The following is an 18,736-nucleotide window of genomic DNA, read 5'->3' as shown; positions in this document are numbered from 1 at the left end:
AAATAATAAGCACCAATGTGCATTAATTTTGGGGTTTTTTTTGTTTTTCTTTTTGTTTTTTTACTGCTTTCAGGGTGATCGAGGTTTTCCAGGTCCTCCAGGTAGAAGAGGTGCTCCAGGTTTTCCAGTAGGTGTCTGTGGAATTCATGGTTGTGTGCTTTTCTATCACATACAGCCATTTTCTGGAAGACTGTCAAGTCTCACATTAGCTGGTATTGACAACAGTTGAAATATATAGGTATCTCAATTTATTAATATGGAAACTGTGTGGTAAAGAAACAAAATAAGTGATGCTTCATCTGCTGCATGTTGGGCCTCTGCTACTTAGGCCTCTAATGTCTCAAGAGATCCTCATGAAAATTTACCACTCGTATCTCTTAAGGTGTATATTAATTTGTATTTAATTGATTGCAGTTTCATTTCATACCTAAATATCTTTGAGGATTTGGCAATAAAAAACTGGAATTAAACACAGAAATTTTCATTATGGCTGCATTGCTTTATTGCTGCATTGTTTTTTTCCTCTTCAGAAAAATATTTTTTAAAAAATTTTCTAAACAACAAATGGAAAAAGGATGCTGTCCATCAAGTTCCAGTAGCTTCAGATCTAAACCTCTAAACTTGATTTTTAATTTACTGCCTCTCCAGAATTTATTGATTTATTTGTTTATTAAGGTCAGGCTTCAAAGTTGTTCTCCCTTTACTTGTAGAGTTGTAACAGTGAGAATGGACTATTCTTTAACAACTTTAAATTGAAGTCTGGCAACTTAGACATGTATCTGGCTGTACACCATGTCCATGAAAATAAATCACTTCAAGAGCACTGAGCTTAGAGAATACTTAGAATGTGCCCTATTGCCATCATATCTTACTTTTTTGTTTTAATATGATCTTCTTCCTAGGGTATCACTGGCATCAAAGGAGAGAAGGTCAGTTATTTACATCACATTACATGAAATATTTATTGGGGATCAAGAGTTTGTATGTTTGCTGCTGGAAATGAGTTCTTAACATCTCCATTCAAGAGAAACAGGTGGTCTGCTTCCTGGAAGTAGCAATCACAAACTTTGGTGCCTCATCTGGTTTAGTCGCCTTTACCCCAAGTTAGAAAACTTCATATAATTATTTTTTCCCCTTTAACCACTGTTCTTGAATGTAGTGAGTTTTACTCTTTCAAGCACACAAAGAACCAAGCCCCTTCCCCAAACAATTTATGGTTTCATATGGAAACCTGCAGATGCAGTAGAGAGTATTTTAAAGGGATAAAAAAGTAACCCCCAAAAAACTGAAGGTCAGGCCTGTGAGTAACATATCTGTGTCTGAAATCAAGACTGCTCCTAATGAAGAACTGGAATGCCTGAAAAAGGCATATTCTGTTTTAAAAATTTTTTTTAAAATGTAGAACTATGCACAGGAGACAGCTTCCATTATTATGCAGTTCTGATGTTGCTTATTTCTCTACAAACTGGATTAGAAGGTTTGTCCCACTACAGAGTTCTACAGCAAAACTTTTTTTATCTTCTTCTCTCTGATTGTTCAGGGTTGCCCTGCTGATGGATACTATCAAGGGTCTGGTGCAAAAGGTGATCCTGGATTACCAGGAGTGCCTGGACTTCAGGTAACTCAGAATTAATTGAGTTTGTAATGTATATATTATGTGTGTGAATTGAAAAAATTTTTATATAATAAATATAATCTTGTTTTATTGTATACTTTGCATAGTTACCAGAGCATAGCTTGATTGGAAGGGACCTACAGTGACCATCTAGTTCAGCTGCAAAAATTCCCCATGATGATATAATATTATTATATTAAAAGAATATATTATTATATTAAAAGAATATGTTATTATATTAAAAGAATAGATTAGACCAGCTCATCTTCTAAGGTGTACTAACAAAGGACAGTACCAGCCATATTTTTAAAATGGATGTTAACAGGAGAAGGCAGGGCAGGCATTTCTTTTGATTTGTTACAGTAAATGCAGGGCATGAAATTAAAAGAATAGTTTTCTAATTTTCCATGTCTTTTGAAAATGAAGGTTTAAAGTATAGAATTCATAGCACTGGGAAAAATTAGAGGCTTATTAGGGGTAGCAATTCTCTATGGATTATGAGAATGTTCACAGTTAAACAGGACATACATCCTCACTTGAGTACTTAAGTTTTACAACAGGTATGTTTTCTCATGTTCTCAAAACATATGCCAGCCAGGAAATCAGTGAGAATAATTATACTACTATGTTATCCTGAAAAAGGAAAAATAAATCCAGAGATAGTGCTGTTTCTGTGTTTGTTATTTAGTTCATTGATTTTAGAGATCTGGTTTGCTTATAATATTGCCAGGAGATTTATTCTTCTTTCTTTTTTCATATGCAGGGTGTTCAGGGTGCTCAAGGATATCCTGGGGAACTTGGACCACAGGGCCCTCCAGGTGCTTTAGTGAGTATGAGCTTATTTTTCACTTGTTCAAGCCTTGATTTTCCCAGAAACCTATGAATTAGTCAGATACAAGAACCTGTCTCTCCTCTCCAAGACTTGTTTAAGGTCTAGAGATATGTATGAGAAATACATATCCTTTTCCACACATCTATTTTTTTCTCCAGTTTCTTTGTATTATTTTTATACATGATGATTTCCATGTTTTCAGAAGCATCCTTGTCCACGTAGTCATAAATTTTAATTTTCAAATAATTACCTGTAAATCCACTTTAAATACTAATGTGTATAACTGTAAAAAATAGAGGTAAATATGTTTGCAACTAGATGGTATGGATGTTCTGTCACCCACTCACAACAAATTTAAGTTGTGAAGGTGGAAAAAAGAAGAAAAATAGGTATGTGACTCACTAAAATAGGAATGTATTAATTGGACACTTCACCCATATTGGTACTGAAGACAGTAATTTTTTCTAGTTGAAGACTTTTTTTGCTTTGTTTTCTTTTTTTTTTTTTTTTTCTTGTAGGGGATGCCAGGGAAAGCAGGACCTCCTGGACCTAAGGTAGTCTCAGATTGGTAATAAAAAAAACACCTTTGTCTTAAGCAAAACATCAATTAATTCATTTTGTAGGTATGTATAAAACTTGTAAGAATAACATTTTTTACAGGGTCTTATGGGACTAAAAGTAATAGGAGCCAAAGGAAGAAAGGTAATTGTATAAAATACTTAAAACATTGTTTGAGTTTTGTTTCTGTTTCCTGCCATTTCTGATACACTGTTCAAGTGTTTGGGGAAGCAAGTACAAAATTTCAGTGTATATGTGGAAGCCTTTTACTGGAAAATGGAAACATGGCAATTAAGGTCTAAGGACAAGTTGCTTTCACATAAGAGCCAATGGTGTAAACTTCCTGATAGAAGGGCAGAAACCTAACAAGAGCCAGTAGTTAATATTTACTAACACATAGTATTAATTCATTTATATATTTGCATGTTTCTCAAGTGCATATCTAAGCATATAAACATTGGTAAATAAATCTGTAGACTGGGAACTTCCTATTGCCACCATCTTCCCTGTGTCAGCCTTTATGGTGCTAGAAAACCTCCCAGGTTTTGAATAGAACAAATAGAACAAAAGCTTTGACAGAACAATTTTCATGATGTTGAAAGTATATCTATAGTAGTTTGAAACAATCAAAACACACTGCTTGTAATTTTTCTGCTTTCCTTTTTTTCTTTCAAGGGTGACACTGGATTAACTGGGCCCCCTGGGCCCCCAGGAACTGTTATTGTGACATTAAGTGGACCCGACAACACGACGGTAGAAAAACTGTTAAACATCATGTTCAAATAAGCCATTTTACTGGATTTTACTTTGAGAGGACATTTTCTTCTTCCCTTTTCCAATAGCACGTGCTCTTATACATCCCAGCATTTTCCAGACTTGTTTAGTTAGATACTAAGCTGTTGTTACAGTGTGTGTCTGTCCAGCCAGGTGAGCTGAGGTCTGTGTATTCAAAATGCACATCTGCACAATGCCAGTGGAATGCTAAATGCTTATTATGAACCCACCTGCAGTGGATCTGAGTCCATGAAAAGTAAATCACTCTTAGCTTCACCAAACCAGTAGGGGGTTTCTGAATGGCTATCAAAGCCACAGCTGTGTTGACTTCTTGCTGAAAATATTAGGACTCAGCTACCAGTTTCACAAAAAGCTTACAGCATATTCGTGTACATTTCATAGTTCATTTTCTCATCTTTTTTACTGGAACATGAGTAATAGTGGAAAGTCTTGGAGAAAGGGAATCCTCTGATTCATCTATCATTTTAAATATTGCTTTAAGAATTCGAATTCTTGCAGTTTCTCCCTATACATAACTTAAACAGCAGTAGTTGATACCCAGTTTTAAAACTTCACATATTAACGGAACAAGTCTTTAACCTGTTCTTGACTCTGCTTTCATTATTTAATTTGCATCTAATCTACGGTGTTATCAAACCTCTCTCTCCACTATGTGAATTTTGCATCAAAATTGTATTGAGGAGGGAAGAGAAAGCTCACAAAAGCAATGGTCAACTTTTAGGCACAGCTTTTCCCTATTTAAATCAAGGGAGCACCTGGAGCACTTCCCAGTCACAGCTGTAGCAGTTTAGCACGGAGAAATGTCATTTTCTCAGGGAGACTGAGCAATAAGGCTAAAAACTCCATGAAACTCCTTAAATAAATATGTTGGGACATGAGTCTAACCAGGTAATAATTAGGTAATGCTAATCACCTGAGGATGTGGCCTGATACATAATTGTACATCAGGGGAGTCTAATCCTGAGCACGCAGAGGTCAGGATCACATCCGGCCTCTGCATTTACATACCAGAGGTAACTGCAGCTCCACTGAAGCACTTGCAATTTGTTGCTGTTTCTGGGGATATTTACTCCATTCCCCTTGCAGCAATTACAGGTAGGTCCTTTGGAACTCCCTATGTTCAGAAATATGTGCAGAGCCAGTTTCTTTTTCCATCATAGACTTAGGCAGGCACACTGATACAGTTTTTGTCTTTTACTCAATTAAGTAAAACTATGTCTGCTTGAAGAAACTTGCTGTTCATGTGAAATTTCCTCTTTATAAAACTTCAGACTCATGATAAGCACAGAAAAATCCAGAAGACTGTATTAATTTTTAATTTCCTGTGTAATAGGACTTGAAAGGAGAGAAAGGAGAAAAAGGATCAAGAGGACTTCCAGGGCCAATGGGGCTTGCAGTAAGTGGCCAGAAGTAAATTGCTTAAATCCAGATGTTCAGACAGCATCATCTAATAAATGCTACTCTTTAGACTCCAGTATTTGCATGACTTATTCCAGACTTTAATGAATAGACCTAATTAGTAGGAAAGAATAGAGTACCTATTAATAGCATAATAACTGTATTTTTACACTTTTTAAAATATAACAAAATTATGAAAAATAGATTTAATTTAGAAAATCTGAGTCTCAAAATGTGTGTATCTTGAGGGTGCTTTTGTTACAGGGGCTGGCTGGTGATTCTCAAAGTGAAAAGGGAGACCAAGGAGAACCTGGAGCACAGGTATACACAAAGAATTGAATACACATGTGTTAGTCTTTTCTGAAAAGCAGTTTTGCACTTGTGTTGCTCACCAGTTTTTGTTTCTGTGCCATTCAGACCAAATTTTCATAGAGTTGAAAGCTTTTTCATCCAGGAAACCAGTTCAGAGAGATGAAAGTAAAAATGTCTATCCTTACAGACTCAGGTACCTTGAGTACACTAAGTAGAGATCAGTTCATGATGGATGCACTTACTTCTTTTTCTGTAAAGGTTCTACTGTTGAAATTTAGTAAAAGAAGTGCTCTTCTGAACATGTATAGATTTAATAATGCCAGTGTTTATGATGTAGAAGAGAATTAAATACATTGGTTTCACTTAAGGTAGCCAACTTTGTATGCTCAACCAGCAGGTGCATGGAAATGTGAAGAAAGTTACCATAAGATACTCTGTCAGCAGGATAATATGAGGAAAGATAATATGTTTGTTTTTTAAATAGTGCACATTAAAATACAGTTGACTTGGTTATATCTACATTTTGTAGATAATCAAAGCATATCACTGTGATTTTTAATGAACCAAGTTTCCCTCGTCTCTGTCTTCAAGGTGGCAAGAAAGATATCCATACTGAGAATTCTGTTTTTATTTCTGTTTCTCTCCCCATTTCCCTCCTTCCCTTTGTCTTGATATTTGTCACCAGATATCAGGACCTCAGCAGAAGGCTGTCTGACGTGTTTTGCACCACAGAAAATGGCAGATAACTCGGGTGTGCTGCCTCCTTACATTTTCACATTTTCATCTACTTTCCCTATTTTCAGTACCTTTGAAGTGCACTTCCTATTCTTTTTCATTAAGTATTTCTCTTCAAGTCCCCATTTCCTGGATGAGTTTCCCTATAGTATTTTTCCATGCTCACCATTAGAAGGGCTGCTAGCTGCTCTGTTGTTTTGTCATTTTTCTTGCTTCTGCAAAGACCTTATTTTGCACCAGGCTTTCTACACTGGCTTGGCACTTTATGCTGGTGAAGAGTCTGCTCAGCTAATCCACCACTGAAGGAGGAATTCCTAGGAAATATCTTACTCCCTGTTTTGAAGTTTTATAACACTTGTTATGATTAGAAATAATGAACATTTTTGAAAGTAGCCTTAATGGCTTTTCAAAATTTATCAAGACACAAAATACAGTTACATGCACAGCATTTAGTTGTTATACTCTGAATAAAATGACTCTTCTTTTGATTTTCTTCATTTTTTTCATGTTTTTTTCTTTGTAGGGTAAACCTGGAAAAGAAGGTCCCCCAGGTCCACCCGGCTTCCCGGTAATGAAGGAAGCCTTCTAAACACCAAGTAGCAGTCATCTCTTGATCATGGTCCTATCTTCCTGTCAAGGCTTTTTCCCATTGCAGAATGTGTTTGAAAATGTTGATTTGCATACGCTGTGAAACACTTCTGTACCCACAGCTTAAGCTTGGGACATACCCTGTCCTCAGAGATTTATGCAGGAAAGAGAGGCTCAGTTCATAGATGTTGTTTCTTCTGTGTATAAGACCTGTTGCTTGCTGCTGTCTGATGTTTTTGAGAAATTGTAGTTGTACAAAATTAGATCTACTGAGTTTAATTCTGCTCAGTCACGTAGAAATTTTTGCATAAGTTATGCCTTTTCTTCACCATAAATCAAGAAGCAAGATGAATAATTTTTCATCACTGCAATCAAAGGTGTTCTTTTACAAAGAAAAGTTATTGCCAAGGTCACAGCCTGATACAAGATTACTGATAGGTAGTAAAACTGTCATGTTTTCATCATATAATTCTTAAAATATGCTATTTTATAATCAAAATTGTCTTCTTTCTACCCTAATTTAAAAGCTGAAGTTGGTCAAAAGTATTTGGAACGCTGTACTCAATTGTTTAAATATAAATTACTTTACCTGTATTTCACTTCAACTTTAACATGATTAGGGTCACAGAGACCTTACAATTTTCTTAGCAAGATTCTTATTGTCAGAACAAACTATTTCACATATCTTTTACTGAAACACCATTTTGATCATGCCAAAACAATCTTCTAAACACGTTCCAGTCATGATGGAGAGTGTGGAATGACAGACCACAAAGCTCTACTGCATCAGCTGAGCATAAGAAAACTTTCTGTCATGACCAGGACGTGTCATTGGTGTGTTTTCATTTCAACTATCAGTGTATTCAGCCACATAAGCCTCCCAGAAGTTCCTTTCCTTGCATGTGTGGTACGCACTTACAGGAAGCCCTTGAAGCAGTTTCCACTCTTTTCCTTTCTGGTCTTGCTGACATCTGTTGGGATCAGCACCATCATGCAGACTGACCACATTCTGGGAGAGGAAGTTGCTACATGGGTCTCATTAGATTCAGTTTCTCCTCTTTCAGAAACAGTGGTTTGCCAAGGGAGAACAAGCCAATGCTATCCAGAGCAGCTCCAGGTTGGGAGTAGTGTAGTGTGCTCTTGTAAAGGCAAGTTTGGGTGAGGGACCTGTGGTATTTCTGACAGGCGTGGAACTATAACCCAAAGAGAGACATTCCATGAGATTTCTTCCCCTGAACAAACCACCTATCCAGCATGATGAAATATTAAGGCTTTCAATTTTATATCTTACTGATGACAGCTAAAAAATTAATCCTCGTAACATTATGTACTGCAGGGACAAAAGGGGGAACAGGGCAGACCAGGACTGGCTGGCAGGCAAGGAGCTAAGGTATTGTCTGATGGTTTTGCTGTTGCTTTTGAGAATGAGGATAATGTATGTTTGGGGGGGTTTGTCTATGCTGTCTATGCAATAGGTCTCACTTCACCTAAAAGATGACAGGTAATGATATCACAAAATAAGGAGTGGATCAGCTGACCTAGATTGTGGCTTTGAGTGTCCACCTGTGCCTGTTGATGTGTTTCTGTAGTTTTTGTTGTGTGTCTGAATAGCTGTGTAAGCAACAGAGATGGGGGTGGTGAAAGTCAGAAGGAGTTCTTTTTTAATGTTATGAGCAATTGGCTGAAGTAATAGTGGATTCCAGATGTCATGTCAAGTACTGTTTTTAATACACCAACCCATCTCTGTCCTCTGAAGGGGCTGAAAGGGCATCCTGGGCCACCTGGAGCTTGTGGTCGAGTAAGTGTAAATTATCTTCATCATATGATTTTTCTAAACCACTTTAATGAGAATAAGCCAAACTGACTGTATGAGGCATTCACAGATGTTGATTGAGGCATGGCTTTCTCAAATCCCTGATGGTTAGGGCCTGGTTAAACCTCACTCAGTTCCAGCAATTTTGGCCCAAGTTTGAACTGTCACAGAACATTACAAAAATGCACAGGAGTAATTTTCAAACCAGTGTCTAATAAATTTCAGAACAGTAAATGTTAATTATAAAATCCTAAGACCTTTTAGAGAAAGCAGGAGATGGTAAGAATGCAATCTTCTGTCTAAGCCATGCTTGACTCACCAGTGGCTTTCTTGTAGATCCCATAAACACATAGCAGAAACCTTGTGCTTAAATTGTTCAAAAGAAATAACTGCAAAAAGCTAAACCTTTCTTATATTAATAGAGTGCTAAAAAGCACTGCTTTATAAAAAATCAATAGGAGAAAAATAAAAATTTTGAATTTTAAATGTAAGGATTTTTAGACTCCTTTCAAAATTCATGCATTAGTAGTCCCCATAAATTTTGTGCCATGTTTGTCTCAGGGCACAACACTTACTATACTGATTTGCTAGTATTGTTGCCCATGCAAAATAATCCTGAAAAGAGAAAAAATACTTTACAGCACACTGAATTTTTGTTTTAACTGTCATTTATAGAAACTTTGGAACATCATAATATTGCACTTTAATGAATATTAGGTTTTGTAGGAATTAATTTTTAATGCACGTGATTTTTTTTAGTTGATTTATGTCTATTTTTTCATCTGTTTAATTGATTATTTATCAGAGTCGTCTAAATACTGGTGATGCTGCTTTAAGCCAATATAATGGCTGTGATGACTGGAGATTTCTTTCCAGAATATTTTCTATTTTATGCTACCCTAATATTAATGTTTAGTTCTCCAGCTTACACCTTGCCTGAACAATTGCATCTGCAGGCAGAGGAGTTTTCTGGGAGCTGAAGAATCAGGCTGAAATCCCTGTCCCATCTATTTGTACAGATCTCTTGGAATTAGCTGTGTATAAAAAATTAGGATTTAATTTCTGGCTGCTTGTAATTACCCTGTGATTAGACTTTCATGGTGTCACAGAAGCAAAATTATAAATGAGACTATAACATTGTTCTACCAAAACGTTCAATATGAGGCACTGTGCTTGTCTCTTCATTCTTACTATTCTTTCTGTTCTTTCTATCTTTCTCTTAAGACAGAGTATTATGATAATTTGGTTGGTGAAAAAGGAGATGAAGGACCTCCTGGACCTCCAGGGCCAAAAGGTCAACGTGGAATGCCTGGTGAGTGGGACATCAAAACTTCCATCTTATAACAAGAGCTGTCCCCTTTCAGGGCTTGTTACAGGCTTGGCTTTGGAGTGCCCAGCAACCTGCTTCTGCCTTTATTAGAGTGCTCCCAAATTACTCCCATCAAATTGCAGAATTGAAATGTACCCTCAGACTTGAACTCAGGATCTTTTTCCTCATGAAAATAAGGAAACTGGCACGTTTCTTTGCACACATAGTTGAGCTGAACACCTAAGCTCACTGGGACTATTGCATCAGCATGTTATTTGTATGTGCCCTAGACAAACCATCAGGGCTCTAAGTGTCCTGTCAAAGGTCATGTACTTCTCTCTCCCTCTCTTTTTTTTTTTTTTCTTGTTGTTTTGGGTGTTTTGTTGTTGTTGTTTTTGGTTTGGTTTGGTTTGGTTTTGGTATTTTTTGGTATTTGGTTTTGGTTTTTTTCATAGTTCACCTTCTGCCAATTTTATTCCCTGACTTTCCAAAACAATAAAGAACTACAAGGGGTGTTTTATTTATTTTTTATTTATTATTTTGTCCAAAATGTGAAATTAAAATGTACTGATTTATTATTTGGGATGTCTTGCAGTATAACAAGGACTTGTAGTCTGAACTCTGAGGCAGCATCCAGCAAGTCCTTGCCTTCAGTGTTTTGATGTTCTAGTTTTATGAATATTTAGATACCCAAGTGATTGTGCTGCATTCAGTGAATATTCTTTGTTATTATAAATCTACTTACTTACTTCCAGGTGATGGCAGCATGAAAATTGAGCTTTGCAGTAGTATTAATGCATTTTTTTCAGGTGACAAATTAACTAGAGCAAATAATAGTGGCAAGAAGAAGCAAGTTTGCAGGCCTGTAAGTCATTCTCAAGTAATTGAGTGCATTCCCACCTAATGTAAATTTGGTGGATGCCATTCCTACCTGTGGTACACATCCATATCACCACATCTTGGTGAGAATTTTCAATATGCAACTGTTGCCTTAAGTAATAGATGCCTACTCAGGCAAAAATCAACTCTTGAATGATAAAATAAGCTTAAAATGTAGAAGCTCAGAGTCTGCAGTCAGTATTAATGAATAGTGAATTTTCTGAGTATACAGTGGTTTAACTCAAGTTCTAAATACATTGCTTTTGCAGGGCCACAGGGTCCTCCTGGAGGTGCTGGTAGACCAGGTATGTGTAATGGTAGGATACTAACAATAAAATATTTGCTCTTCCTGCCCATTACCCTGAAACAGCTTTCTAGAATCTTAACTTCAGATGACTTTAAACATGTCTTTAAGTGGCAAAAGATTGTCACCCAAAAGCTTTGATAGGCCAATTATTTAAAAAGTGGTTAATGATAATTTAAAAATGTCTTTATGTTGTCATTGTGATTATTTAATATATGATAAAAAGATTTGTGGAATAAACTCAGTATGTTTGTCTCTCACTCATCTTATTAAATACTTAGTTTGCACTGAAATTCCATCAGTTTAACTTAACCTTTTTGTTTTTTCCTCTTTGGTTAGGTGTGTCAAGACCTGGTTTGAGAGGTCCCCCAGGATTTCCTGGGCCAAAAGGAGCAAAAGGAGTGAAAGGACAAGCTGGCTTGTGTATTGTAGGCCCTCCAGGGCTACCTGGTGTTACTGGCAGACCTGGTTCTGTTGGATTTCCAGGTCCTCCAGGAGAACCAGGTGACATTTCAGTACTGCCTATATAATGAACAAGAACAAATCCAGAGTCATCTCAACATCCAGTCTATGAGATTATACAAAAACTTTACTTATAAAGTAAATTTTTAGTAATATGGTCAAGTTGAGTTAGGTTTTAGAAATTTTGTCATAGAATACTTTAGAATATTCATGAAGCCAAGGCCTGTGCTCCGTTGCTGATGAGATTCTTTGCAGAATGACAGCCCAGTATACACGTTTCTCACCTTTTTCTATAGTTGTGACTGTAAAAATCTGCTGCATAAACCCAGAAAAGACTTATGAGAGAAAATTTGTTCTTAAATTTAATTCTTCCAAAAGTTGTGGAAAATCTGTAAAACTAAACTGAGAAAGAGCTGATCTGAAAGGTAGAGAAATCACTTACCTGCCTCCAGAGGTCTTAGTGGGCCCTAGAGCAGGTTTAAAGTTCTGGCAGAGTGAAAAGAAAGCAGTAACAGTTTATAAAACTTCTAGAAAATGTGCTAACTAGGAGGGCCAACAGCATCATATTTCTTTTATGTGTGGTATGACAAAACAAGTTTTTCTGAACCAGTGCCAGTGTAGTGCTGTTTTTTTCTCTCTCTTTTAAAAATAGACCCATTCCTTCAGTATATTACCTTAGGAAGAGCTCAGTATGTGTTCTGGTTTTTCACACTAGTAGTAAATACTCCAGAATAATGGTGTCAAAGATACATAAGCAGCACAAATAATTTAAGATTAAAAGAAAATTTTTATTTCCATTTCTGGAAAATGAAAGAATTCTGTGTCTGTTGATTGAAATAAGATGGAAGTACTCTTCCCAGAAGGTACTATGCTTTTTAAAGGCAAGACAAATGGATCCAACAGTTGGCTGAGATGCATGTTTGTATAACCATGCTTATTTTCAAGTACTTCCAAGTTACAGGTTTTTTGTATTTATCCAATAGTTCTCTCTTCTAAAGGGATCATAGAATATATCAAGTTGGAAAGGATCCATAAGGATCAGAATACTGTCTCCAGCTCATCTCTGCAACTTTTTCTCTCTTAGTAAATAGAGAATTGTCTGAGTAATCTGCTGCTGTAATGGTGCTATGTTAATTTCATTAATAGGTAGAGTAACTTTTAGGAAAGGTCTGCCAGGACTTCCTGGAGAGCCAGGATGTATCGGACCTCCAGGACTTCCAGGAGATACTGGCATGAAAGGTAAGTTCCAGAAAACTATCCCTCAGAAGCAGGAGGGTACTGTCCAGTAATCTTCATGGATCCTTGTGATATTTTGATTTTGATTTGTCTCTTAAGCCATTTGATGAGTTCAGAGATATAAGAAAATTCATTAGGGATAGCAAGATGTCTTCCTCCACTTCCAGTAAATAGCAACTAAAAGAGCAGTGCATGTGCACACCAGTTGTCTAGCACTGCAGCCAAGGTTTGGATCTTCAGTGGGACAAACAGTTATTAGATTTTGGTGGAGTTTTTCATATTCTCCCTGTGTCACTTTCAATGCTAACAGTTGTTTTCTGAGAAAAGGTTCCTTCTGCAAATATCTCCATGGGAGCTACTGAACCTCTTTGCCACTTGCCAGTCACTAAAATCAGAAGGCTGTCATGCAGCCATGTTAGTTTGAAAATTATGTCCCTTGCTTCTTTTGAGAGAATTTGGCTTATCAGTTGAGTGACAGTATCCAAATGGATTACTAAAAGAAGACTTTAAAAAATCAAAAGATATAAAATGAATGTTTTTTCACTGACAATTCAACACACTCACTTCTGATTCACTGTCAAACCACAGGTAATTCTGCCCTGTGTTGGAAGTGTTCTGCCAACAAAATGAAGGCCATGCAGCTTTCTGGCCAAAAAGTCTTAGCCATCCTCTAGAACAACCAAGTAGCACATTAGTGAAGCCTGGGAATTACTTGCTGTGGAACAGCTAAAGCATTACTTTCATTCCAGGTGATGAAGCTTCTGTGTGTACCAAATGCAGCTATATTCCTGGGATACCTGGTTTTCCTGGTTCTCCTGGGCCACATGGCCAAGATGGAATGCCTGGTAAGTTAATATCTAGTTTTTTCCAACAGGACAGTAGGAAATGCCAGTGATTTCCCTTTTAGCATGAGAATCAGATGTGCAGGTGTTTGCAGCATGCAGTCCTTGAATCAGCCCTCAGGTTGTCATGAGTGTCACAGACTGATGCAGCTCCATTCACTGATATGAGCACGAGCCACAAAAGTGGTGATGTCAGAGTGCTGACAGGTTTAGGTGCAGCCTGAAGCCAGAGCAGTCTGATGATGCAGTCACTGTAGCAAGCAGAAACAATACTGGGTATTCTTAGTAGAGCTTGTCAAAACTGTGTTCTTGTTTTCATTTTTCTTTACAAAATATGCTGTTTCTTTTGCAGGTAGAGAAGGAACAACAGGTCCAAAAGGTTCTCCAGGTTCTCCAGGAGCACCGGGGTTTCCAGGAGCTCAAGTAAGATGGAGTTTTTCAGATGATTTTTCAGATATCATGAAAATCATTTCAGAGAAACCTGATGGCTGGTGTGACATGCAATGTCATATGGGTCATTTCAATGGTTTTCTCTTTGTAGTTGATTATGTCTGTATGGGAGGCCTGGGTAGAGATTGTTTAGTGGACCTTGCTGACCCAGCTTGACATGAGCCTGCTTTCCTCAGTGCAGCAAGAAGTTGAGCTCAGGCAGTGAGGCAGGGAAATACCTGTGCCATGAACTCGTGTCATGATGGCCAGACTACTTCTACTGCCTGGTATGGGTAATTTACAGCTAACTTAGGTTCATCTACATTATTTTATAACAACACCAGTGGATGTAAAGGATATATAGAGCTGTGTGTGCTGTGATCATCACCAGACTTGTTGCTCTTCATGTTTCCATCATACTCAGGACAGGGAGAGATATCCCTATAAAGAAGATAATTGAAATCCTTCTAGAGGCTGGTTTTGCTATTAAAAGGAGCAATGGCCCCATGAACTACCAAAAAGGAAACTCAGTCCTTCGTAGGAACTGTTGGTTTCTGGAGGATGCATATTCCTTCTTATAATCAGATTGTGAAACCCCTCTATGAGGTTACTCAGAAGAAGGAAGACTTTAAATGGGGCTCAGAACAACAAGCTGCTTTTGAGAGCATTAAACAGGAAATTGTGCAGGCAATGGCTCTTGGCCCAATTCGAACAGGGCCAGACAGTGGATGTAAAGAATTTATAGAGCTGTGAGTGTTGTGATCATGATCAGACTTGTTGCTCTTCATGTTTGCAGCATATTCAGGACTTGCTAAAGCCCTAACTGTGCAGGGAAACTTGCTTCTCATAATACCCTCTTCAGGGATGCAAAGGACATTTCCTCTTAGGAAACACTATGAAGAAGGAAGGCTGACACCTGCTGTCACAGACACACCACTTGGCTGTACTGACTTGGATCTGTACTAATAATTATTTGTGGAAAAATACAGTCAGCACTGTGCAATAAAAAAAGGTTGTACTCAGGAGTATTCATCATGGTTGTTGCCATACAGATGCAGAAGGAAAAGTCTGCAAACAGGTTTTTCCAGAAGGCTCCCGAGAGTTCGTGAGCCCAAAATCCCTAGAGCCTGGTGTACTTGCAGCTTGGACTCATTTTGGCTGTGATAGATTCCTCATTTTGTGCCCAGAGGTGGGAAAGAAGGGAGATGAGAACTTAACTATGAACTGTGGCAGTTCTGTTGTTTCCATTGTCTCTGAACATTCCCATATTCAGGAGAAATCTCTAATTAGATTTTAAGGTACTTTCTTGTCTTTTTTTATGCCACCAAGGCACAACCAGGTAGCTAAAACTCTGATCCACTGATTGGCCCTCCATTATTCCTGCTTGTAGTAGTATAAATGAAATTATAATAAACACACAACCAAGCAGTGAAAAAGCTTTGTTCATTGAAGTGTGCCATTACAATGAATAAAGATGAGACTAAAGAGAACCAGTCTCAGGTATTTACTTAAAAAAAAGCAGCATGAAAACAGCTGGCATGTGTCTAGCACTGAAACTTTTTTTTTTTAATTTTTTCATTGCTTTGTTCCAGGGACCTCCAGGTTTTAGAGGAGATCAAGGACTTAAAGGATCCAAAGGTGAGCCAGGATATGTCTATCCAGAAGGCCCAAAAGGTGAGCAAGGAGATCCAGGGGCCAGGGGAGACAGAGGAAGAAAAGGTTCAAGTGGATTTCTGGGAAGACCTGGCTCTAAAGGGTCCAAGGGTTCTAAAGGTGAAGAGGTGGGTATGCCCTGTTTGCAATTAATATAAAATTCATGAAAGCCTAAGCCAGTGTTTAGATCTTGTACAACAGTCTCTTTTATCTATTCAGATGATTTTACTGAATATCCTCTACCTGACTTAGGGGTATTATGCATATTGGCTGCTATAGTTGAGCATAACCAATATGTGTGGGTGAATGAGAGTATTTTTGTGTAATACTAGAGAGATGAGGGTAGTGTAGATAAATGTTGCTGAAAAAACTTGGCAGAATATTGTCATGTAAGTTTGAACAGGACATTTATATGGAGCACTGTTTTGGATTCCTATGGTGAACAAGATATTTTTTCAACAGACAGTTTTCCTGACTAGTTTTACAATGCTTAAAAGGAAATAATAATTCTTATAGTTCCTGTTCAGTCTTTAGGCACTGACTGTTCAGACTCCAGTCAGGGCTGAGAGAAACCACAAAATCTGGGAGAACTGACAGTAAAACTGGAGCTGTTAGGACAGAGCTCTGTTCAGCAGAAATAAAAAGTAAAAATTACTCCCTTTTTCTGTTGGCTGAGAAGCTATTAAAGTGATTCCTATATAGCTCTTTAAAACTGATTTGACATTGCTTAAGGTGAATCAGATCTGAGTTGGTGTTTTTCTTACCAAGCCTGTTTTAAAAAGGAAGAAAACTGTGCAGCGTAGTGCCCCAGGGACTGAAAAATCAACCTGTTGTATCTGTACCATTTTACTCTTAGGTAGCCCTCTGTTTGTAACCACTGATATTAAAATTTATATTCCTTTAATCACAAGTAAATCGGAGGTAAAATTCCTCTTGAATTAGCAGGGCTACTCTGTTGCTGAAGTAATGCAAGATAACTTGCAGACAGAGAATCAGACATTTTGTTATGAAAGCTGGTGTGGAAACCAAGTCATGTTTCATATAAAATCATGTAATCATCATAGGGATTGGCTGGTTCAAAAGGAGAGAGAGGACTACCTGGCCTGCCTGGAAGTCATGGGCTTCCTGGAGAGATGGGGCTTCCTGGACTGCCAGGATATGGACCACAAGGAATAAGAGGTTTCAAAGGTTCTAAAGGAGTACCTGGTCCCCCTGGATTACCTGGAGAAGCTGGTTTGTAACTTCTCGTTTTACTGTGTTTTACCTGTGTTAAAAAACTTTTGGTTGAAATCTCAGAGATAGAGTGAAGTAAAAGATAAAATTTATGAAACAGGAGTTTTTCTTGGGGTGAGATTTCTACTGCATTGTTGCAACTTGGGTCCCACTGGAGACAGTAGCAGAAGTCTTAGCATTAGATAATTGAGATTGAAAGGAACCCTGTGAGGGCTTTAGTCCAAACTCCTGCTCAGAGCAGAATCAGCTATGAGATCAGACCAAGTTACTCAAGGCTTTGTCTAGTTGGGTCTTGAGAACATCTGAGGACCAAGACAGCACATCATCTCTGGACAACCTGTTCCAGTGTTTTACTGTCCTCATCATGGAAATAAAAAGTCTTTAAATATGTATCCAATCATCATCATCTTTTAGTGTGAGCTAAGTCATCAAGGAAAAATATAAAGGATTTAATCATACCAGTGTAGGAAATTTGTAGGAAAGCACAGTCTGGAAGAACTCAGAGTTCTTCACAATCTGCCAGTTGAATGGCAGATATAGTCAAGGTTTCTCAAAGAGAGTAACCATTAAATCTCTTTGAAATGGAATTGCAGATTATACATTTCTCACTTGCATAATTCTCCTGCTGACTTCATGCTTCCTTTCCTGAGTACCCAGTAGACTTGGAGGATGGCTGAGAGGAAGGCTACAGGTGATATGAGTGTCAATAAAATATTTTTGCTTGATGAAGCCTACTTGAGTTTCAGATTTACAGAAGCTGTAGAAGACTGCATTTTTAACACAGTAGATTCATCACTAATATTTTTAAATGCTTAAGATTACATATTGCCAAACTAGAAACTTTGATTATGTGTTTGCCAAAGGTCTGAAAGGAGAGACCAGTAGGATAACTCCATTACCTGCATTGCCAGGACCTCAAGGATCAGATGGTTTACCTGGACCCCCAGGAGTGCCTGGTGAGTACAGCTGCAATAAATAAAGTAAAAATCAGAGATAATTTGACTGAGATTTCTCTCCCAGTTGTGGCCAGACTGTTGGGTTAGTTGGAAATAGCTATAAAAAGGATTTCTGTGCTACAGAAACTATGGAATTAGCTGTAATGTTCCCTTTCAAGGAATGCAGAGGAAATGGATGAAAATAGGAATGGCACACAGGGCCATGACCATAGTGTGCAGTATGGCAGAGGTTCCAAGCAGTCCTGTACTGTGACTTGGTCCCTCCAAGAATCAGAAACATCTGATGCATGTGCCTCTGGCATAATTTTGACAAAAGCATATCCTAAATTATTCTTGGACTGCTTCAACCTTCAGAAGAGGAGGAACAAAATTAGGTTAAAGCATCTGTAATCTTTCTGAAGCCCTTGGGCCTTCTTGTGTTTTGCAGGATAGTGGTCAAAAAAGGACCTGTATTACTAAGTTTCCCAGTTCCTTGTTGATGTGACTGTTACTAATCATTGTTCTAAAATACTAAGAACCTGAGTTTCCTTTTGTGTGTGGGTTTTGGGCTTGGGTTCTAGGTGAAGGTTTTTTAGTTGCTGGTGTTTAAAATTTTGAATTTTTGAATGCTCTAAAGCACAGTAAGTGAAAGTCAGGCTAACTGTAAAGCATCTGTTCTTTGGTTTTGTAGAACAATAGTCCTTTAAAGCTACCTTGAGCAGCACAGGAAATTTTCTTGGAAGTTTTATGATAGCTACTGTTCTTACAGCTGCTTCTGTACTGAGCATCATCCCTATAATTTGTGTTT

General features: G+C 37.7%; 1 protein-coding gene across 1 annotated transcript in view; it reads left to right on the top strand.

The window, feature by feature from the left end:
- COL4A3 (collagen type IV alpha 3 chain) overlaps window positions 1-18,736 on the top strand; it is a 63,892-nt gene that overhangs the window by 20,754 nt on the left and 24,402 nt on the right. The window contains exons 7-27 of the mRNA XM_071751760.1: window positions 74-127; window positions 903-929; window positions 1,541-1,618; window positions 2,379-2,441; window positions 2,966-3,001; window positions 3,108-3,149; window positions 3,681-3,758; window positions 5,134-5,196; window positions 5,463-5,519; window positions 6,769-6,813; window positions 8,170-8,223; window positions 8,590-8,631; window positions 9,871-9,958; window positions 11,104-11,139; window positions 11,478-11,642; window positions 12,747-12,839; window positions 13,586-13,681; window positions 14,031-14,101; window positions 15,700-15,888; window positions 16,825-16,993; window positions 17,857-17,949. Of these exons, the coding sequence (XP_071607861.1) occupies window positions 74-127; window positions 903-929; window positions 1,541-1,618; window positions 2,379-2,441; window positions 2,966-3,001; window positions 3,108-3,149; window positions 3,681-3,758; window positions 5,134-5,196; window positions 5,463-5,519; window positions 6,769-6,813; window positions 8,170-8,223; window positions 8,590-8,631; window positions 9,871-9,958; window positions 11,104-11,139; window positions 11,478-11,642; window positions 12,747-12,839; window positions 13,586-13,681; window positions 14,031-14,101; window positions 15,700-15,888; window positions 16,825-16,993; window positions 17,857-17,949 (1,639 nt within the window). The remainder of the gene's footprint in view (window positions 1-73; window positions 128-902; window positions 930-1,540; window positions 1,619-2,378; window positions 2,442-2,965; window positions 3,002-3,107; window positions 3,150-3,680; window positions 3,759-5,133; window positions 5,197-5,462; window positions 5,520-6,768; window positions 6,814-8,169; window positions 8,224-8,589; window positions 8,632-9,870; window positions 9,959-11,103; window positions 11,140-11,477; window positions 11,643-12,746; window positions 12,840-13,585; window positions 13,682-14,030; window positions 14,102-15,699; window positions 15,889-16,824; window positions 16,994-17,856; window positions 17,950-18,736) is intronic.

The sequence above is a fragment of the Heliangelus exortis genome, chromosome 9 (assembly GCF_036169615.1).
Source record: "Heliangelus exortis chromosome 9, bHelExo1.hap1, whole genome shotgun sequence".
Lineage (NCBI taxonomy): Eukaryota > Metazoa > Chordata > Aves > Apodiformes > Trochilidae > Heliangelus > Heliangelus exortis.
This window is presented reverse-complemented; position numbering and strand designations above follow the sequence as displayed.